The following is a 22,521-nucleotide window of genomic DNA, read 5'->3' as shown; positions in this document are numbered from 1 at the left end:
ATGGAACTTTTGCAGTCATTCTGCTCCATGGTCTGTGTCTCCCTGCTTGACTATATGCTCCCTGAGGGAGAGGCTTCTGACTGTTCCACTCACAGTTGTGTCCCCGTGTCTGGTCCCCTGCAGACACTCACCAGGTAGCTGCAGAACGATGGAATAGATGAACACTGGACGGGGGTAGTGAGCAAACCATAACGTCTGGTTTCACCTCTGCTTTTATTGGCTGTGTGACCTCAGGCATGTTGCTGCCCCTCTCTGGGTCTCTTCCAAGCCATGAAGCAAGTATAAATATCCAACTTCATTGAAAAGGTTGGCCTCACCCTTGCTGAGTTTCTTAGGACCGATGTAAGGGAAGGTAATAGAAGTTGGCATCTTTACTAAATTATACCTTAAATCAACTGCTGGTTGATTATTCTTTCTGATGATAACTTTGTAGTGGTTTCCGCACGAGTCACTGATGTGCAATGAACCTAATTGTATTTCTTATTCAATAAACTCTTTTATTGTAACTTTACAGATTTTTCCATTATAGTAATGAAAACAGCACTAGTGATTCATAACTGGCCCAAATCAAAGGGGAACTCTTTCTCAAATTATAAGGTAAATGACACATAATTGAACATATGGTAAATGTTGGGCAAAAGGAATTTAAAATATAGAAAATGGGGTCAAGATATTATATGTTTGTGTGTGTGAGTGCAAACACTTTAAGGTTTAGTTTATCAGGATGACAGCATTTTTGAAAGCACATGATTTTGAAAACTATATTTATAATCTGTGATAAAACACAACTGTAGAGAAAAGGCAAAATCAAGCAAAACCCAATAAACTGCCAAAACGAAAGGAAGTGAATCAAATCCATGAGGCTGCAACGCAAACCTCCAGTGCTTTGGCCCTGGAATGGCGAGAGAGCAGGCTTCACAGAAATTCTCTGTGGAAAGGAATGTCTGGGCCTGGTGTGACATCTCCGCGTCTCCAAGTCCTGTCTCCTCACAGAGGAAAAGAAGTTGCTCGTCCAACACGTTGGCTGGGTCTGCCTGGCAGGGGCCCACGTTCCCAATCCATTTGAGAACAACCCCCAAATCCAGAAGAGGCGACCCGGGAGCGGCAGGGACCCGGGTGGGCGTCAGCCCCCGCCCCGGCCGGAGCTGTCCGAGTGGTTCACGGGGAGCGGGTGGGCCTCCGTGTTGAACACCCAGTCTTCCAGGGAGAGCATGTCATCTTCAGAGAACAGAAGATAGAGATACCTGTGCCAAGCGGGGAGGGACCAAGACAGCCCGTCAGTGCTCTGGGGAAGGGGGATCTTCTGGGAACAGAGCTCAGAGCTCGGGGGGGCCTCTGGGACAGGCCTGTGCCGAAGGGACAGGGAGGTCGCAGACCCCAAATCTGTCCAGAGGGCCCATCCCTGAGAAGGAGCTGTGGATGCTGGGGGGGCACATCGAGCTTTAGGCCAGATGGAGCTGCTTCAGCCTGCCTCCGCCCCCAGCCCCCACTCTGTACCTCCCCCCAAACCAGCTTCCCCTGATGGAAGGAGCAGACCATTCACATCCATCCTGAAGGGCTAAAGCACAAGGGACCTGCTTTAGGAAGCCGTGAGGATATGGAGGCCAACTTCCACCCCGGAAAGGAAAGGATGGCGCAGTGGCTGAACTGCTGTGGTAACTGGTACCGACATCATCCTGGTGATTACTCTGCCCGTTTTACAGAGAACTCAAGAAACAGGTTGAAGCAGTTCACTTCTCACACAGCTAATGCTCAGGTGCGTGGAGTCCGGCCCACCTCCCTCTGCGTGGAGAAATGGGCCTGGCCCAGGGCCCCCACCCTCAGTGGGACAACCCCCTGGTTCCCAAGCCCCCATCCCTCCTGGGCGCCCTCACGGCAGAACCTGACTGATGGTGATGGTGGAGCCTGCCCCTCCCGCCCGTTCCCTGCCTCCCTAAGAAAAGACGGAGCTGCCTTCTCTGGCCAAGCCCCCAACTCACTTTAGAGTCTCCGCCAGAAAGAACGTCTGCTGCTTGTTGTCGTGGTTGGGAACCTTACTGTACACGTCCTGGATCCCGGAAAACCCAGCTTCCGTCCGACAGTATTTCTCCAAGGCCTGAAGGAATGGAAGGCAGACTTGATGTGGGGAGAGGAGAGGTCTCCCCAAGACTCATGCCTGCCCAGTTCTTTCACAGGCATGCGCCACCCCACTTTGGCTGGCGACTACAGCGTTTGTGGGAGCAGCAGGCCAACTTCCTCCCTCGGGGTTCAGCCGCCTGCATGAGCAGGCTCCCTGGGCTCTGCCTGGGAGCTCAGAGGAAGCTTTTCTCCCTCTCGGGGAACTAGACTGTCCTGACAGACTCCCTCATGGTGGCGGACGGAGGGCAGGGAAGGGGCGGGTGATGTTCCTGGCCTGGGATGTGGGGACTGGACTTGGCTCGCCCCAGGGACTCCCTGCAGAGATGTGGTCCTTGGGCCAGAGGCTGTATCCGCCTTCTGCACAGAAACGCAATGTTGACCCACTGAGCATCTATGGGTGGGGCCCAGGGGGACAAAACACGTGGCCTTCAATGGTCAAGAACCAGGGTTCTCAGAAAAGGAGGGGGGCTCTGGCCAGTGCAGCGTGTCCGTGAGTCTAAGCAGGCCCTGCCCTCTGGCAGAACATGTGCTCTGGGTGGCCTGGGCCCCCCAGGGCAGTGGGCCAGGGCAGAACCACAGAGGGAGCTCAGCGTCCATCCAGGAATCTTCTGGAGTCCCCACCCCTGCCTCTGACACCTACCCCAAAGAGGGGAAGGATTGGAGGAGCAGAACCCAGAGAAGCGGAAGCCCAGGGCTGGGCTGGCTTTGGGGAGAGGAGGCAGGTGCTGGCAGCCTGCTCCTGTTCGAGAGGAGAGATGGACAGCCACCTGTCCAGGCTTCAGGGTCAGAAGGCGGTGACCCTGTGTGTGCTGGGCCGCCTCTGGCTGAAATCCTGCGTTCGCCCCTCCAAATCTGCTGACACTACTCGGCACTCAGCCCTCTTCACAAGCTCCGGGCCTGCTCTGCCTGGCCGGCGACTCTTGGCCCTGCAACCCAACCTTGACCCTTGGCACTCTCAGCCTTAGCCAGATGCCAGCCTGGCTGGCCCTTCCTCTGGGTTTTGGACCCTGGCTGTGGTCAGCGGCCCCTGCCACCAGTCCACCACCCCCCGCCACTCACCATCACCACTTCCCAGCCCCATTCCCTGTAGATGGGGTCATGGGTCTGCCGCCACAGATACATGTAGCTCTCCACCACCTCTGGCCGTAGGATGTAGTAGCTCTCACTCGTCTGCGTGGCCACGGCCTCTCTGCCCGAGTTAAACCAGAAGGCCTCGGGCCCCAGTTTGGTATCTGTGGGGAAATGACCAACCAGAAGCCTGGGTCAGACCTCCCATTTCCTTGTTCTTCAGGACCCTGCTGCCCCAGGACAAATGGAATCCTCTGGAAGCCCTGGCCGGGACTGGTTGGTGATGGATTGGCACGGGCTGGCCTGATTTGCCCGATAAGCTGCCTGGCAGAGGTATAACTCCCCTCTTGGCCTAAGTTGGCCAAAGCAAGACCCTTAGGCCTTGAAACATCAGCAGTTTTAGACCTTGAGACTCCAAACGAACATCCCAGCAGTTCAGCGAGACAAAAGTTTGGGTGGTGTGCCCCCCACTGTGTATTTTAAGACCTTAGTCCTGCTAAGATGTTAACCAGAGCTCAGCCAAGAAAGGGTTGCAGGTTTAAGCACACTTGGGGAACAGTGGGTTAAAACCAAATAAAAATCTCTTGTCTGACGACCTTTCTTTAACTTGCTAATGGAATGATGCTCCTCCATTGCCTGCCCTCCACTCCCCACCCCACCCCACCTTCTCTGGGAACCACTTCTGACACTTTCCAGAACCACCCTTCCAGAACTGATGGTTTGGGAGACTGCTGAGGTGGAGATGAGGGAAGATTTGCCCAGAAGGCACACATATTCAGGCAGAGGGAGCTGAATAAAGTAGGCCTGCTGAGGTCTGGGTTTTGCTGTCCTTGTCTGTTTTCGGTCAATTTGCTGCTGTTCCCATTTTCTTATAACCACCACTGCAGCCACCATGGATGAGTTCAAGGGCTGGGCTGGGTGCTTTACACTCATTTATTTCAATCCTTAAAGAAAATGTTGCTTTGGTTAAGCAGATATTATCTGCCTCTCATGCATGTGGAAACTGAGGATCAGAGAGGCTATGTGATTTGTCCAAAGTAACACAGCAAGCTGTGGCTGAGCTGGGGTGTGACCCCGGATCCGTTTGATGCCCTTTCCCCAGGCTATCCTCTCTCTCTCTCTTTCTCTCCTGGGTCCGGCTGTCTAGGTCCAAAATTTAGGGGATGTGTGTCAGATTATCTTCCCTTTAACGCCTGCCCATCCTGTCCTGTCAGCGGAGGGCCCGGCTCTGGTCCTAACGTGATCCTCCCCACTTCCCCTGAGGGCTCAGGACCCCTAGACGCTCTGGGCTGCTTTTTCTCAGGGACAGATTGGAGCTTTCATGGAGGGCTTCACGGAAGAGGAATTAGGCAGACCCTGGCCCCTCCAATCCTCTCAAGTGGCGGAGCCGCTCATGGCCATCAGAACCCAGCCGTCTCGCCAGGCTGCCAACGGGGCGAGGGTGAGAGCGACCACGGCAGCCATCTGCGGCGAAGCCGGGCTGGCTGCAACAACATGCTCGATCAAGCGGACTGTCTTTTATGGTCTGGGCTGATTGTCCCCAACAAATAGCAAGATTTTTATCATTCCTGAGATCTTCTGTTTATTTACGGTGCTGACAGAGACAGCTCTTTGAAGAGAACTGAAGACCGGTTTTAAGGACCCACTGCGAATCGCTGGCCTCCTGAATACAGTCCCAGGAGCTCTGGATTCCACTGTTGTACTCACACACTCGTCTTCGGTGGACCATTAACAAATATCTCCCACAATGCTGGTTGAAGGTGCAGGCTGAATACTTCCCATGGGGCCTAGGAGTCCTGTATTATGTTCCCATTGAACAGATGAGAAAACAGAAGCCACCAGCTGGGTGAGTGGCAGAGTGGTACTCAAGCCAGGATTTTTTTTTTTTTTTACTGCAAATCTTGCATGGGTCCTCTCCTCCAACCAAAGCTGGGATTACAACTCAGAGCAGTGGGCCCCATTTGGGGTCCCTGGGTGGGCATCAGAAGACCCGGGTTCCAGCCCCATTGAGCTACTCAGGTGCAGCGTGGCTTTGGCTTAGCCACTGTTTCCCCACCTGTACAATGAGGAGGTGGGTTCATGGTCACTAACGGCGGCTTCTGAGTCTAAAGTTCGACAATTCTGCCGTGAGGGCTGGCGGGGATGGTGCAGAAGCACTTGAGCTTCCCGGGGGGGTCTTGGATCAGAAGGTGATTATGCGGGTGGTGCCAGGAGGTGGTGAGACCCTCTAAGTAGGAGGATTCCAGGGAGGAAAAACAGGGTACGTTGCAGGGTAGGGGCTCAGGGAGAAGCAGTTTGCTAGGCTCAGGAAGCGAACGTTTCCAGCTCTGTGCCCCTCATGTGGGAACTTGGCCGGGTCACCTCTGAGCCTGTTTCCTCATCTGTGCTGTGAGGGTCAGCGATGATGGGTGTCGAGTGCTGAATGATACCCGGCACAGGCAAAGTGCTTAACACAACACCGTGTTCCCTGTAACTGAGGGCAGAGTCTTGGTGCATGGATAGCACACCCCTCATTCAAATTCTGCGTAACCCCTAAGGCGAGCCGACCCTAAGTCCCTGCGTTCCCCTCACTCACTGCCGCTCTCCTGGCCTTTCCAGTTCTTCCTGCTGTCTAGCCTCAGTCTCCCCTGCTGCCTCTTCCCCTTGCAGGGTTACCTGAGCGGGCATAGGACTCGTGGCACGTCTTGGTGATCTGGGCCGCGAGCTCTCGGTAGTGGGTCCTCTTTTCTTCCTTGGCATCCTCAGCGCCGAGGGCGATCATGCCCCCGGAGAAACAGGCCAGGTGCCCCATCTTGTGGTCCAGGATCCCCCCTCGCCACTCAGCGATGTAGGTCAGCCCCCCGGGAGAGACATTCACCAAGTGGGTCTCTATCGCCTGGGAACAAGGTGGGAATCGGGCAGGGAGGAAGGGCGAGGGAGGGCACAGAGAAGGGAAGGGAGAGGACGGAAAGTGAACATTTTGGAGATGCAGCAAGCGCAAGTAGAGCCCTCCATCCCAGACAAAGGGGGCCTGCTGACCTTGGCTGGGGGTGGTCCCGGGCGGGGCTGGCGGGGGTTTCTGCCACTCACCTAGCTGAGGCCTGCTGCTTGCTGGGGTGGGTGGGGGGCCTGGGCACAAGTCAGCTTCCCCAGGGTGAGTCTCTTATACAGATTTTTAAAAATCCTTTATGTTCAAACATTTTTAGAAAAAAATCTTTAAAAATTATTATCATTCTCCATTATATCCTCTGTTTCCTGCATTGCAGGCAGATTCTTTACCAGCTGAACCACAAGGGAAGCCCATATCCTCTGTTAAGGAATCTTAACCTGAAGCCTGGATGGCCTGTGGATGGGCTCAAGGGGGTCCAGAATTTCCCTAATATTGTATGTGACACTTTAGAGCATTTTCAAGGGAAGAGGATCAGTTATATCTGATCAGATTCTCAAAAGGGTCCACAGACAAAAAGAGCTGCCCCCTGCAAGCCCTTAACAGAGGCCTCCTCACTTAATGCCCACAATAAGCCAGGCACAGTGGTCGAGTGGCCGGTCCCAGGTCTCCCACCACACCAGGATCAGGACAAGGACCCCTACATGCCCACGTCTGATTCCTTCCACGACCTGACAGCTGCTCCTCTTGGTGACAAGGGGCGTTCAGAGTTCCTCCCTGTTCCCCCAAGAGGTGATGTTGTTGGGGAAAGACTCCCAGGATATTGGCGGGGGGTGTAGGTGTCAGGCCATCACACCCCCGACTTCCTGCCGTTAGTCCCTGGGACTCCAGGAGCCCTGGAGATGGAGGTGATGATGGCAGCCACCCACACAGCGCAGGGCTGCACTCAATGGGTCCTGCTCCAGGGTAGAGCCTTTGGGGGCCTGGCCAGGCCTCTGCCTCCACTGGTCCTCTCCCCTCTATTCTCTGGGGTGGGATGGGGGGGGGGAGGGGCGGATCTCTGTACTCTATAAATAGCGCATGTGTCTGCATCTTGGGCCTGTTTAATGCCCTCCCATGGCTTCCAAGTACCCTAAGACAAAAGTCCAGCAGGGCCTCCAAGACTTTGTGATTTATACCCTGAGGTTTAACCTAACGCCAGGGACATGGCTCCCAGGTGTAGGCTCCAGTTCAAACTGCATCTCCACCAGCCCCGAGCTGTGTGACACTGGGCAGGTTCTCTGGTCTCTCTGTGCCTCAGTTTCTTCATGTATAAAACGGGGGTGAGAGCACGAGCCACTTCACAGATTAGGAGGGTTCAATGTGACAGGTCTGCAGAGCTTAGCATGTTTCTTTGGGCAGAGAGGCCTTAATAAAGAGGCCTCTGGCAACGGGCTACCTCCAGCTCTGCCGCTTCCTTGGCAAGAATGCCCCTGTTGAAACCACAGCAGCCCCATCATTCTACCACCCTATTATCTCTCTATGCAGTGCTGGCCCCACGTGCCTGCTCCTATTTGTATACGATTCTATGGGACATCTGCCTCCATCCCAGGACTCTTGAGTGCCAGGTGATGGCAGAAGCCACCATCGTCAACCATCAGCCAGTGTCTGGCACAGGGGAGGTGCTCAGACATCATTTGTTCCTTGATCTGTTTTTCTTTGCCAGAAAAAGCAGAGAGGCTGGCAATTATGACTCCTCTCCAGTCTGCCCTCTGGCCTCCCCCACTCCCTCCCCTCCCCCTCCCCCACCCTGGCCATGCCTTGTGCCCCCCTCCCAGCCCCCAAGACATTTGTGAGCGCTCTCAGTTCCAGCGCTGTGCTCCTTGCAGGGGATACAGCCCAGAAGATGGGCCTGGGCCCCAGGGAGCTCACCCGTGGGCACAGAGGCTTCCCAACAAAAGCAAATACGCCTGAGAATCATGACTTGTGATCAATATTTGAATAAAACAAGTTAAGGGGATGAGACAGAAAAAAGCTTGGGGACGGGGGTGGTCCTACACTGCAGAGTGAGGTCAGAGATGGTTTCAACCCTGGTGACTTCCACCAAGACCTTTTCTTCCTGCCTCGGGCTTTGTTGCAACTGCTGTTTCTCCCCTAAGCTCTAGCCCCAACTGGCTACCTCCAGCTCTGCCACTCCCTTGGTGAGAATACCCACGTTGAAACCACGGTGGCCCCATCATTCTATCACCCTATTATCTCTCTATGTGGTGCTGGCTCATGTGCCTGCTCCTATTTGTATACGATTCTATGGGACATCTGCCTGCATCCCAGGACTCTGAGCGCCAGGTGATGGCAGAAGACACCATCGTCAACCACCAGCCAGTGTCTGGCGCAGGGGAGGTGCTCAGACATCATTTGTTCCTTGATCTGTTTTTCTTTTGCCCTCTGCTGTCAGGCCCAGGCTGGTGGGCTGGCAGCAGGACCCTTGCTGAGCAGCAGATGGGGAAGCTCTGATGATGTGACTGACGTGCTAGGGCACTGCTCTCCTTGGGAGGAGCACTGGGGCGACCTGCATGACTGCAGGGCCCTGACTCCTGGGCAGAGCTGGTGTGGGGAGGGGCAGCAGGGCTAGTCCTGAGTGCAGAACCCTGGTTCAGTTACCCACTGTCAACGATTGGGAGAGAACCCAGACATCCAGGGAGATCCTAGGAAGCTTCGCACTGCAGCTGGAAATCGGCACCTTTAAGACTGTCTCCCATCAGTTAACTTCTGTTTTGGGTTAATGGAGCTTCCCTGGTGGCTCAGAGGGTAAAGAATCTGCCTGCAATGTGGGAGACCTGGGATTGATCCCTGGGTTGTAAAGATCCCCTGGAGAAGGGAATAGCTACACACTCCAGTATTCTGGCCTGGAGAGTTTCATGGACAGAGGAGCCAGGCAGGCTACAGTCCATGGGGTTGCAAAGAGTTGGACATGATGGAGCAATTAACACTTTCACGTTCACCACACTAAGTAACTGTGTTAAAGAGTGAAAAGGTCGGCCAGTCTCTCTCTGAGGGTACAACTGAGACAAGCAAATGTAACGGTGAAAAGGCAAACCCCAGCACTTTCTAAAACCCTAAGCAAAGCAAGACACAGCACAGTCTGGCAACTGACCGGTAGAAAGGCTAAAAATCATAGCAAGAGACAGAGCAAAGAGCTGAGTTTGAACCCCAGCTCTGCAGTCTGAGAGCTGCATGACTTTGGGCAAGTTGCTTTCCTTTTCTGAAGACTCTCTTTCATCATCTGTAAAACGGGAACAATACTTCCTGGATGGTTATAAAGCCGCTCAAAGACTCTGGCTAAGCACTGGCAGTTCCTTCCTTTGCCTCCTGGAGGGCACCCTGTCTGCACCCTCCTGAGGAGGCGGTCAGACCAGCCAGGATCCTCTGTGATTTGGCAGCTGGTAAGTGGAGGATCTGGAGTCAGTGAGACCTGTGTTTGAGCCCTGGCTGTGACACTTGCTGCTGGGGCCTTGGGCCTTTCTTTTTTTAAATTAATTTCTTTTTTAATCGAAGGATAACTGCTTTACAGAATTTTGTTGTTCTCTACCAAATATCAACATGAATCAGCCACAGGTATACATATGTCCCATCCCTTATGAACCTCCCATCTCCCTCCCCATCCCACCCTTCTAGGTTTTTGCAGAGCCCCTGTTTGAGTTCCCAGAGTCACACGGCAAATTCCCATTGGCTATCTATTTTACATATGGTAATGTAAAGTAATGCTCAAATTTTGAGCTAGCAAAGTAAAATTTTGCTAAGTAAAGTAAAATTTAATATAGTAAAAAAGTAAAATTTAGAAAAAAACTGAGCTAGTAAAGTAATGCTCAAAATTCTCCAAGCCAGGCTTCAACAGTATGTGAACCGTGAACTTCCAGATGTTCAAGCTGGTTTTAGAAAAGGCAGAAGAACCAGAGATCAAATTTCCAACATCCACTGGATCATTGAAAAAGCAAGAGAGTTGCAGAAAAACATCTATTTCTGCTTTATTAACTATGCCAAAGCCTTTGACTGTGTGGATCACAACAAACTGTGGAAAATTCTGAAAGAGATGGGAATACCAGACCACCTGACCTGCCTGTTGAGAAATCCATATGCAGGTCAGGAAGCAACAGTTAGTATTGGACATGCAACAACAGACTGGTTCCAAATAGGGAAAGGAGTACATCAAGGCTGTATATTGTCACCCTGCTTATTTAACTTATATGCAGAGTACGTCATGAGAAATGTTGGGCTGGATGAAGCACAAGCTGGAATCAAGATTGCCGGGAGAAATATCAATAACCTCAGATATGCAGATGATACCACTTATGGCAGAAAGAGAAGAACTAAAGACCCTCTTGATGAAAGTGAAAGAGGAGAGTGAAAAAGTTGGCTTAACCCTCAACATTCAGAAAACTAAGATCACGGTATCTGGTCCCATCACTTCATGGCAAATAGATGGGGAAACACTGGAAACAGTGACAGACTTTATTTTTGGGGGCTCCAAAATCACTGCAGATGGTGACTGCCACCATGAAATTAAAAGACACTTACTCTTTGGAAGGAAAGTTATGACCAACCTAGACAGCATATTAAAAAGCAGAGACATTACTTTGGCAACAAAGGTCTATCTAGTCAAAGCTATGGTTTTTCCAGTAGTCATGTCTGGATGTGAGAGTTGGACTATAAAGAAATCTGAGCACCGAAGAATTGATGCTTTTGAACTGTGGTGTTGGAGAAGACTCTTGAGAGTCCCTTGGACTGCAAGGAGATCCAATCAGTCCATCCTAAAGGAGATCAGTCTTGGGTGTTAATTGGAAGGACTGATGTTGAAGCTGAAACCCCATGTGAAGAGCTGACTCATTTGAAAAGCCCCTGATGTTGGAAAAGATTGAAGGCAGGAGAAGGGGACAATAGAGGATGAGATGGTTGAATGGCATCACCAACTCAATGGACATGAGTTTGAGTAAGCTCCAGGAGTTGGTGATAGATAGGGAAGCCTGGCGTGCTGCAGTCCATGGGGTCGCAAAGAGTCGGACACAACCAAACTGAATGTAAGTTTCCATGTTACTCTTCCCATACATTTTACCCTCTCCTTCCTCCTCCAGACCTTGGGCCTTTCTAAGCCTCAGTTTCATGACCTGTAAGAAGGGGACTAAATAAGGCCAGGCATCCAGCACAGCTGCCTGGAGGAGACCACAAGGACAGAAACTCCCTGTTCTTCCTGTTGTGCCTGCTCTTGATCCCCAGGGGTGTGCCTGCCCGCCTGTCTGAACACCCCCCCCCCCCCAAGCCCACCCTAGCAGGACATTGGTCTGACCTGCACATTGGAGGTCCTGAGGCAGCTTTCACGGTGGTTGCCTGGGCCCCAACTCAGAGGTTTAAAGTAACCTTGTTGGGGTGCAGCCTGGGCACTGGGATTTTACACCTCCCCAGGTGATTTTTAACATGCCAACAAGGTTGACAACCACAAGAACATTTCTTCAAAGCCCCAAACTCGCCAGAGGCCCAGCCTTTACCTGGGGTCAGAGACACTGCAGGCTCTTCATTGGGGAGATCAAATGCCGGAGCAAAGCTGAGTTCTCTCCTGTTCAATCAAGTGTTTCTATAAAGCTCCCCGTTTGCTTAAATAATTCATGGCCATTTCTTCCCTTGAAGCCTCAACGACGGTGTGCCCCGAGGGCTGGGAACCGGGCTGCTCGTTAACTTTTCTGTTTATTCTGCAAGGAAGGCAGGAAGGGCCTCTCCAGGCAGCACTGCTGGACCTGACCGCTAATCCTTGACAGACGCTGCAGGCTGCAGCTGCAGCTCAGCCCGGAAACTCGGAGGGACGGGGCTGAGCCAGACTGAGCTGGGACTGGAGTCCCGGGACCTGTTTCATGACTGAGGTCTTGGCGCCGGGAAGCTGGGCAGGGAAAATTCATCACTGAGCCCACAGTTTTAAGGGGTCCATGGCTCTGGAGGGCTGTTCCAGTGTGTTTCCTTGAAGGAATACCATTCCTGGCCAGATTCAAGTGATCAGAGCATAGTTAGATGTCATTCATCCATCCAATCGCTGCCCACACACACTCATCCACCTATATCCACCCATCCATCCGCCCACTCACACACCTTTCCTCCCTGCCTTCCTCCCCACTTCCCTTTCTTCCATCCCTCCACCCACCTATCCATCCATTCAGTCGTCCATCTGTCCTTCCTTCCTTCCCTCCCTCTATCCATGCATTTGCTCACAAGATAGTGACTGTATGCCCACTAGGTACCAGCGCTGTTTTGGGAGTGAAACACACAGTGAATGAGTAGACAAGGCCCTTGGACTAGACAGCTCAGGAAGAGAGACCGTAAACGAGAGAACAAGTAACACACATGTGATCCTTTTAGATGCTGCTAAAGGTAGAGACGATTGATAAAGAGCCCAAGGTATGTAAGAGAGAGACAGGCCGGGGAAGGCTAATTCTGTGGCTTTTGAATTGACCAACAGGCAGGACCCAGCCACATGAATCACAGTCCAGGTAGGAGGGAAGCAGGTACCAAAGCTCTGAGGTGGAATGAGCCAGTGTGCCTGAGGAAGGCTGGGGACCAGAGCTCCGAGGGCAAGGGGGACAGAGAGAGGTCAGGGTGATTGGCAGGCCCACGTCAGGGACTGTGGGCAAAGGCGAGAAGCCTGGTTTATTCCAAGTGCTGAGCAGCTGTGCGGGGAGGGACATGCACCTACAGATACTGGGGCTGCCGCGGAAGGACTGACTTAGAGTGGGGAGGGGTGAGCAAGGAATCCAGGTAGCTTCGAGCAAGGTGGGAGCAGAAAAGATCCAACCTGCTCAATGTACTTTATGAGGAAACTGAGGCCCGGAGCCTGCCTTTTCTTTCGTTGGGCTCAAAGGTATCTTATCAGTGAGCTGCTGGGTTCCAACCCGCTTCAGAATAGCCTAGGCTAACTGGTTGCCCATCAGTCCCACAGTCTCTGCCCCTTTGGCCCACTGGAGCCTAGCATCCTTGTTCGCTCCATGCCACGTGAACCAACAGGCTGAGAGACAGTGGGGAGAGCCTGGGGGGTTGGCTTTGGAGACTTGCTTTCAGCTGGAGTTCTGCCCGTTCTGCGCTGTGTGGCTTTGAGCTAGTGCCTTCCCCTCTCTGGGCCCGGTGTCCATCCGTGTCAAGAGAAGGAACAGAATGGGGTGCTCCACTGGGGGAGGCTCCTCCCAGCTTGGACGTGCTAATTACATCCCCTCTGGTTCAGCCGGAAGATGGCTGAGGGTCTTGCTTTGGCCGCCTCCCTTGGGGGCCCCTGTGTTCTGGGTTCTGACACAGCAGGGGCACAGACCCTGCCACGGTTTCCGCATCAGGCTGCCTGCTGCTTCCCCTGAGGCCTCGGACAAATGACTTCATCGCCTTCAGCCTGGGTTTTGCATTTGTAAAACGAGGGGGCTGACAAGGCCCTGATTTCAAGGTGTTTGAGAAGAGTCACAGACAGGGTGTGCAGAGCGACAGGCTGGGGAGGGGACAGTCTCGGGGTTCCTGCTTGCTGTGGGGTGCAGGGGTGGACAGAAGTGGGTGGGGGGCAGGCTCCCAGCTCTCAGGGACCCTCGGGGAACTGGCGGCGAGTGACCAAACCACCCATGCAGAGTCAGGAGCCTGTCTTACCTCCAAGGCTTCGTAGTACATATCTTTAGCTTCCATATCTGTTTTGGCCGACATCAGCCAGGACTTGATCAAATATTCATAAAAGCTGTCCCCGAGTCCTCCAACCGAGACGTGGTCTATGAGGGGAGAGAGGACAGGAATATCATCTCCACCAGCCGCCGGCAGGTCTCACCGGGTGAGCTCGGCGGGGAGTGCGCATTTAATCCCTGGCCTCGGAGACCCCAGCAGAACGGTTCAGGGGTGCCAGGAGAAAGGCGTGACCTACGACTGGGGGCCACCGGGGCAGCTTGAGCTCGATGATCCCACACGAAAGTGCAGGGGCTCCTCTGGCTGCTATAAATCATGTCGTTTAGCAGGCAGAAGATGGCAGGGCCGCTGGTTATTAACTGTAAATGAGTTGCATTTCTTTAAAAAGATAATCTGGTGGCAGGGAGTTCAGAGATTTTTTATTACCCGGTGCCAAACATGGTAATTAATGCTGGGCAGGTTCATAAAAAGGCCACGGGAAGGAGGAATGAGAGGCTTAATTTAGTCGGTCAGAGCGCAGAGCTATTCTGAAAAACCCAGGTTTAAATTTAGCCAATTGGGATGAACAGAGTTCAAAGGAGCAGGAAGAGGGAAAACAGGGTTGGAGGACCTCTCCGTCCGCCCTGGGGGAGCAGGACCTCCAGGCGTGGCTGGACGAGCAGGAGTCCCCACGCAGGGCAGCTCCGAGAGAGTGACAGCTGACAGAGGAGCACTTAATTACAGAAGCAAAAGCGCACTCCACTCCCATTAACAGGCAACATCAAGGCATTTGGTAGATACGACAAGGAGCGAACTGCGGTTCCTGGTTAAGCAGGGAGACAGAGAGAGGAAGGAAAGGGGCTGGATGAAGGCTGGGGCTGCTGCTAAGTCGCTTCAGCCGTGTCCGACTCTGTGCGACCCCATAGACGGCAGCCCACCAGGCTCCCCCATCCCCGGGATTCTCCAGGCAAGAACACTGGAGTGGGTTGCCATTTCCTTCTCCAATGCATGAAAGTGAAAAGTGAAAGTGAAGTCGCTCAGTCGTGTACGACTCTTAGCGACCCCATAGACTGCAGCCCACCAGGCTCCTCTGTCCATGGGATTTTCCAGGCAAGTATACTGGAGTGGGTTGCCATTGCCTTCTCCTGGATGAAGGCAGGGCGTGGGAAATGGAAAGAGGATTTTCAGCTCCTCTGGAGAAAGAGGGGGCCGAAAGAGAGAAGGGAGGGGAAGAGGGTGGGGGCAAGCACGGCTCAGGCCCCCTCCCAGGTTCGCTCCACCTGGACAGGCTTTCCTCCGTGTCCCCACAGGGGGCCACGAGGAAGGGGGGAATGCAGCTGCTGTGGCCTCTGGCCTGGGCCCCTCTGTGGCAGGCGCTGGGTGACAGCAGCCCCCCACCGTTGCTGGGAGCTGTATCGTCAGGATGTCTGTGGGCCTGCCTCCCTCGCTAGGCTGTGGGCCGTGTGGGGAGGGACCATGGGAGATTCCACGGCACACAGCGGACGCCCCAGTGGGCCCCGAGTGAGAGAAAGGCGAGCAGATTTGGGCTGTGCTGGGAAGGACCTTGAAGGCCACGCCAAAGAGGCTGGACTTCATCATGTGGCTGCAGAGTGTGGGTGAGCGACGAGGCCCAGGGCTTCACCTGGCAGGTGTGTGTGGGAGAGGGGAGCCAGGTCAGCAGGTGTCCCACAGTTGTTTGAGACAGGACCCCCCCTGGAATGTGCGTAGAGTTTCACAGGGCCTTGGCTGCAGACGGCAGTTCTCATTTGGAGGTCCTGCTGCTTTCTAGCCTCTGTGTGTGTGTGTGTGATGTGTGTATGATGTGTGATGTGTGTGATGTGTCTGTGTGGGCGATACGTGTGTATGATGTATGTGATGTGTGATGTGTATGTGTGTGATGTATGTGTCTGGGCGATGTGTGTGGGTGATGTGTGTGATGTATGTGGTGTGTGATGTGTGTGATGTGTGTGTGACGTGTGTGTGTGCGATGTGTGTGTGATATGTGTGTGATGTGTGTGTAATGTGTGTGTGTGTGATGTATGTGGTGTGTGATGTGTGTGTGTGATTGTGTGTGTGATGTGTGTGTGGGCGATGTGTGTGTGTGATGTGTGTGTGGTGTGTGTGTGGTGTGTGTGATATGTGTGATGTATGATGTGTGTGATGTGTGGTGTGTGTGTGTGATGTATGTGTCTGGGTGATGTGTGTGGGTGATGTGTGTGATGTATGTGGTGTGTGATGTGTGTGTGTGCGATGTGTGTGTGATATGTGTGATATGTGTGTGATGTGTGTATAATATGTGTGTTTGATGTATGTGGTGTGTGATGTGTGTGATTGTGTGATGTGTGTGTGGGTGATGTGTGTGTGTGATGTGTGTGTGGTGAGTGTGATGTGTGTGTGATATGTGCGATGTATGATGTGTGTGATGTGTGATGTGTGTGTAATGCGTGTGGGTGATGTGTGATATATGTGTGATGTGATATGTGTGATGTGTGATGTGTATGCTGTGTGTGTGATGTGTGTGTGATGTGTGTGATATGTGTGATGTATGTGATGTGTGATGTGTGTGATGTGTGATGTGTGTGTAATGTGTGTGGGTGATGTGTGTGTGTGACGTGTGTGATGTGTGTAATGTGTCTGGGTGATGTGTGTGTGAGGTATGTGATATGTGATGTGTGTGTGTTGTGTGTGTGTGATGTGTGTGTAATGTGTGTGTGTGATGTGTGTGTAATGTGTGTGTGTGATGTGTGTGTGTGGTGTGTGATGTGTGTGTGATGTATGTGATGTGTGATGTATGTGATGTGTGATGTGTGTGTGTGATGTATGTGGTGTGTGATTGTGTGTGTGATGTGTGTGTGGGCGATGTGTGTGATGTGTGTGTTATGTATGTGATGTGTGATGTGTGTGTGATGTGTGTGATGTGTGTGATATATGTGTAATGTGATGTCTGTGATGTGTACGTGATGTGTGATGTGTATGATGTGTGTGTAATGTGTGTGATGTGTGTGGTGTGTAATGTGTGTGTGATACGTGTGATGTGTGATGTGTGTGATGTGTGTGTAATGTGTCTGGGCGATCTGTGTGTGTGAGGTATGTGATATGTGATGTGTGTGTTGTGTGTGTGTGATGTATGTGTGTGTGATGTATGTGATGTGTGATGTGCGTGATGTGTGATGTGTGTGTAATGTGTGTGGGCGATATGTGTGTGTGTGTGGTGTCTTCCCACCCCAAGGGGCACAGGGGAAAAGTGCAGGAGTAGGAATTAGAAACATGGATCCGCCATTAGCTCGGGACAAGTCAGACCCCCCCAGGGCCTCTGTCTCCTGATTTGTAAAATGCCGATGAGAGCATGAGTTTGTGCGCCTGAGTGGAACTGGATTCTTCTGCTTCCTGACCGTGTCAACAACACTCCCATCACACTTGGCAGCAGCAGGCGGCCACCCTACACGCCTGGGAATCGCCAGCAGGAAAGCAGGGCAAAGCTGGGGAGATGGCCAGGCTGCAGCTGGCGGGCCGCTCACGCTCCTACGTCCACAGGGGAGAATCCGGGCTGGCCACGTCCCTCCCACCGAGGACGGTGTGGGATTTAGGCAGTGGACAAGGAGGCCAAGCCACTCCAGGGGCCAAGCCGGAGGGCTGACCACTCCTCAAGCTCTCAGCAGCTCTGCTGGGACAGGTCTCATCTTGGTGCTTGGCGCCAGCAGCAGCCTGGTGGACTTATCCTGGCTGCGACGTCCTAGGGGCGGGAGGGTCTCGGCCTCTCACTACCCTGAGGCCCAGCTTCAGGCAGGAGTGGGGACTGGGCACGGGCATGGGTCTGGGCTGGGATGCAGCCCCAGTTAGTCCTTCGCCTCCTGAAGCTGCAATATCTGCGGCTGCAAGTGAGCTACACAGAGGATTCAAGGAGAGATAAGAACTCGAACTTGGCTTATGCAAGATGGGAATGGTATCATCTGTTGGAAAATCACACAGTCAGCCAGAAAACAAAACCAAACCAAACCCAGTGAAAACCACAGAAGACCTGAGATGACCCCTGGCACCAAAGCCAGGGGAGGAGGAAGGCAGGTGCCCAGAGGAGCAGGGTTTTCTTTATAACCTTCCCTCTGCAATTCAGTGGGCCTCGGCTTCATATTTTATTAACAGGAAACAATTTTCCATATGTGACTGAGTCTGCCCAGCCCTGCGACCCTGGGTGCAGCCTGCAAAGAAAATTATGCTTCTCAGCAGGGCCGGGGAAGGCAGGGAGGTGCCTCTGTAATTTGCCAAGGTGGCCCTTCAGGCTGGGGAGCCACACCCCTCGCCCCCTGGTAACGGGTTTTGCCTCACTGTCCTGGAGCAGCTAGGCGCCGGCTGCAGTCTATCTCTTCATCCAGTCAGGCCTTGCAATTAAAGGCAGTAACAGTTATTGAACTGTCTCATCCCGTGGCCATAATCTGTAATTCAAACCTTCATTTTCCCCTGGCACTCCTGAATTTGGTAGTGTGTTTTCATTACAAATACTGTGCGTTTCTCCAAGCGGTTTTTGCAGGAGGCTCCTTGGGAATGAGGTCATCACCAAGGAAAATTCCCGGGTCGAATTTTCTGGGTCTCCTGGACCTACGGATCCTAGAGGCTCTGGCTTGGAAGGACGGGTCTTTGCAGTTTCCTTACAGTATCCCCGACAGCTGGCCAGCTGGCCCTCCAGCCCCTGCTTGCATACTTTTGGTGATGGGTGCTTATTACTTGTTGGGACAATCCACGCCATCATTTTTTTTTTTTTAATGTTTTTTTTATTTTTATTTTTGGAGTCTTTTTTTGAATTTGTGATGATATCACTTCTGTTTTATGTTTTGGTTTTTTGGCCTTGAGGCATGTGAGAGCTTAGCTCCCCACCAGGGATCCAACCCGCACCCCCCTGCATTGGAAGGCAACTTCTTAACAACTGAACCTCCAAGGAAATCACAGCCCATGTCATCCTTGGAGAATGAACCGAAATCTGTTTACTGCAGCTTTTGACCATTGCTCCCACGGCCCTCCACAGGACACAAAGATCATATCTCCAGTTCTTCTCCCATTTTGTAAGAGAGGAAACCAGGGCTCAAAGAGAAGAAGTGACGTTCCCCCTGCCCTCCGCCCCCCAGGGTGGGCAGGAGTTAGATTCAGGTTCACCTTGTCCCTGAGCCCTTGCTGATGACATTACAACTGGGGTTGGAAACAGCGAAAGGGGTAAGGCAAAAAAAAAAAAAAAAACAAACAGGTAAGGGGAAGGGGAAAGGGTCCTTGTCTGGTGAGAGGCAGTGGAGGTGGGGCCTCTGGGCGAGTCTCGGGAAGCCCTGAGAGGCAGGGCGCATGGAACCAATTTGCGCTGTGACCACACAACTAGCCTTGGTCAAAAAGGCAAGGCAGAGCCGGGCTTCCCGACAGTGGGGCAATACTGGAGGCTGGGAGACTTTAACACTCCCCTGGCTGGGAGTTTCACAAACCCCATTCTGTTTCAGTGGGTGGAGCTAGGGGCTGTGAATGAGGCTCCAGAGGTGACCCATGACTGTCTGGTTGGAAAAAAAAAAGCCTCTGAACATAAACAGCTGGAAATCCTAGCATCAGTTCTTATAGGTGTAAGATATGAGTGAGGAACTCATGCTTCTTATGTGGCTGTATAGGTAGGATCTGCTTAAATGTTTTTGTAAGAAATTAAAGTTGGAGGAAGGGAACCAGACGAAGCAGGGTGGGAGGGGATTGCCTGGCTTTTCTTGGACCCACGTTTGGAGCACTCTTGCAAGTTTGGGGGAGGATGAAGGAGGTTTCGGTGGGCATCAGAAGAGATGGAAGCTGGGGATGGCTGGCACGCGGGCGATGCACAGGGCGGGCCTCACCTCTGTCACAACGGCGATGGCAACAGTAATGAGCACTCCCCAAGGCGCCTGGCAGGAGGGTGGTACCCAGGAGCCCCGAGCAAATGCATCGCCCCTCCCTGGGCCCAGGTGCCTCACACAGCCTGGCGGGCGGGGAAGCTGGGCAGAAATCCAGTGGACCAGGGGCACCTGTACTCACGTTGCATCCAGTTCCCGCTCACCGGGCTGAGGAAGTTGGGGTAGAGGCCGAAGGGCTTGTCAATTTCCCGAAGGACCTTTCGGATGTTCCTAACCTGCCAAGAGATGGACACCAGGCACATCTTTACTTTCTCCAAGAAGCCAGTCAGCTCCCAGCCCCCTGAGGACCAGGGTCGCTGATTCTAGTCCAGAGAGGAAAACAGTCCAACAAGGAAGGAAGGAGAGCTGGGTAACCAGCAGTTGGCTCCAGTCTGGAGGTCAAGAGAGGGGCGCGGCAGGACGTGGCCACAGTGGGGCCTGAGCCCCCCACCTCTGCGCTGACAGATCTGCCAGGGGCCCTGCCAGTCTCCCCTTTCACCTCACCCCTTCCTCACTGTGTGTGGATTTCGGGGACGAGTCTTTTTACGAGGGGCTTCATATAAGTGATAGTCGCTCATTTGTAAGTGCTAGACAAAGCTGTCTTTTTAACAGTCAGAAATGGTTAAATATTGGCAGTTTCACATAGCTCAGTCTGGCGATATGTTGTTTTATCTGACACAGTAGGAACCATTCCAGAAGGGAGACTCCTTAGCATCCTTGTGCCCTAACAGGCGTCTCGGGGTTTTAATAACAACTGCAACAGCTGTTAACATTTCTCAGTTGCTCTGAGCCAGACCCATCAGATACACGGTCGCCAACCCTCCTAACAATCCATACAGGATTATCATCTCAGTTTAACAGACAAGAAACCAGGATATCAGAGAGGTCCAGTCACTTGCCCATGGTCACGGGGCTTGTAAGTGGCAGAACCAGGGTGTGAGTATGGTCTGTCCGTCCACAGGGAGTGGCCCCGGGTCCAACAGGGATCAGGGCAGGGACCGGGCAGCAGCGTGCAACAGAGGCTGCCCCTGCTGGAGCAGGAGGCTGGATCTGCAACCTTCGGGGCTGTGAAGGGCATGACATGGGATTCAGCAAGGCTTTATCCATCAGGGGCTGCTGTCTGGCAGAACATGAAATCTTCCGGTGCAGACTCTGCAGGACAGAAAGGCCCTTGGGGACTGAGCTGGAGCATGCTCGCAGACTTATCTACAAGCCGAGGAGCAGCGTTTTAGCTGTCAGACCTTTCTTTCCGGGCACAGCAGCTCACTCGCACTTTGCTTCGCCACATCAGATCTCACATCCACTTATGCTAACGGAGTCCATTATGGGGGACAGGGCTGTGCTTGCACCTGAGTTATTCCTGATTGTCCTGGTGGTGAGCAGTGAAGCGGGCTAAATGAGCTCCCCTGGAGGGTCCGAGTGCTTCCAGAATTGGGGCCAATTTGTTGACTGCCAATAATCGCCTGTGTGAGAGGCATGACTGGGGGAATCAAAGGAGCTGGAGAATGTAAATGTAGCGACAGAGAGGTGGAGGACTCTTGTGAAAAGGCTAGAAGCCTACTGTACTGATCTGGTCTTGTAAGAGCACGGGTTTCAGGGCCAGTAAGTCCTGGGTTTGAGTCTTGGCTTAATCACTAACCAGATGGATGACTCAGGACAGGTGACTGAACCTCTCCGAGTCTCAGTGTCCTCCTCTGTCAGACGGGGATAAAAGAAGTCACACCTCACCGGCTTGGTGCGAAAATCAGAGCCAGTGTACAGTGCACAGCACATCGCAGGTGCTCAGGCAGTGGCATCTCCAGTCTAGCAGGAACCAGAGCAACTCCTCGGCTCACTCCTCTCTGAGCCAGCCGGGGTATTCCTAGAGGAGTTTGGCTCAAGAGCAGTGGAAATAGGGAGGCTGGGGGCAAAGACAGCCTGGAGTCGGGCCAAAGGACCAGAGACCAGAATATAAGATTCATCAGAAGTGGGACTGAATTTACTCCATGAGCTCTGGAGGTCTGGTGTCCCGGGAAGGCAGAGACCTCTCAATATAAGGAGGAGCTTCTGAAGGGAGGTCTGACAACATGAGGGGCTTTTTAAGGGTGGTAGTGAGCCCCAGGGCAGAGGAAGTGGTTCAGGGGTTGAAAAACTCTTCTTGAGATTCTTTAGAAAGCTTGGGTGGATTCCCACATTGCATAAGTGGTGGTCCTCAACCTGGCATCAAAAAGCACATGGGTGCTGTTTTTTTCTTTTAAAGACTTTTTTTTTTCCCCGATGTGGACCATTTTAAAAATCTTTATTGAATTTGTTAAAATATTGCTTCTGTTTTATGTTTTGGTTTTTTTGGCATATGGGATCTTAGGTCCCTGACCAGGGATCAAACCCACACCTCACCACCCTGCACCAGAAGACAAAACCTTAACCACTGGGCCTCCAGGGAAGTCCCGTATGGGTGCTTGTTTAAAATGCAGATTCCTGGGCTTGGGATGACACTCAGAAATCTGCTTCTTCACCAGCCAGCGTGCTAGGTGATGCTTTGAGGCAGGTTGGCTGACGTAAGCCTGGGAGCCACCGGTAGTGTGTGACTCTGTGACCCGCTGGCTCCCTTGGCATTCTAAGAGACTAACACAGGACCAGGGAAGAGAAGGCTTTGGCAGTGGGGGGGTGGGGGCGGTGGTCTGCTTCCCGGAGGGCAGGGCTTTATGTCCCTACAGGGCCAGGACTCGGGAAGGGACAAGCGCCATCGGCGGGTGGTGTGTGTCCACTTTCCTTCTTTGGGTTTAGAGTTAGATCTACGGGGACCCTTCCAGATGGGACTGCCCCGGGCTGTGACCCTGAGAAACCACTCCTTCCGGAGGGCTTCACGGGGCAGGGGCAGCTGTCAGGAGGACAAAGGCCTGGACGCTGGCTCTCTGCACCTCTCTGGTCTTAGCCAGCCCGCTAACTGAGAAGGAACAG

General features: G+C 52.9%; 1 protein-coding gene across 1 annotated transcript in view; it reads right to left on the bottom strand.

Moving 5' to 3' along the window:
• Nucleotides 1-471: 471 nt before the first annotated feature.
• MAN1C1 (mannosidase alpha class 1C member 1) overlaps nucleotides 472-22,521 on the bottom strand; it is a 147,678-nt gene continuing 125,628 nt past the window's right edge. The window contains exons 7-12 of the mRNA XM_065930088.1: nucleotides 19,724-19,817; nucleotides 13,691-13,806; nucleotides 5,842-6,061; nucleotides 3,178-3,350; nucleotides 1,980-2,095; nucleotides 472-1,244 (exon numbers count right to left, since the gene is read on the bottom strand). Coding sequence (XP_065786160.1) covers nucleotides 1,124-1,244; nucleotides 1,980-2,095; nucleotides 3,178-3,350; nucleotides 5,842-6,061; nucleotides 13,691-13,806; nucleotides 19,724-19,817 — 840 coding nt within the window. The 3' untranslated portion in view covers nucleotides 472-1,123. The remainder of the gene's footprint in view (nucleotides 1,245-1,979; nucleotides 2,096-3,177; nucleotides 3,351-5,841; nucleotides 6,062-13,690; nucleotides 13,807-19,723; nucleotides 19,818-22,521) is intronic.

The sequence above is a fragment of the Muntiacus reevesi genome, chromosome 3, assembly GCF_963930625.1.
Source record: "Muntiacus reevesi chromosome 3, mMunRee1.1, whole genome shotgun sequence".
NCBI classification, from domain to species: Eukaryota; Metazoa; Chordata; class Mammalia; order Artiodactyla; family Cervidae; genus Muntiacus; species Muntiacus reevesi.
Note: the sequence above shows the minus strand (reverse complement) of the source record. Positions and strands in the feature narration are given on the sequence as shown.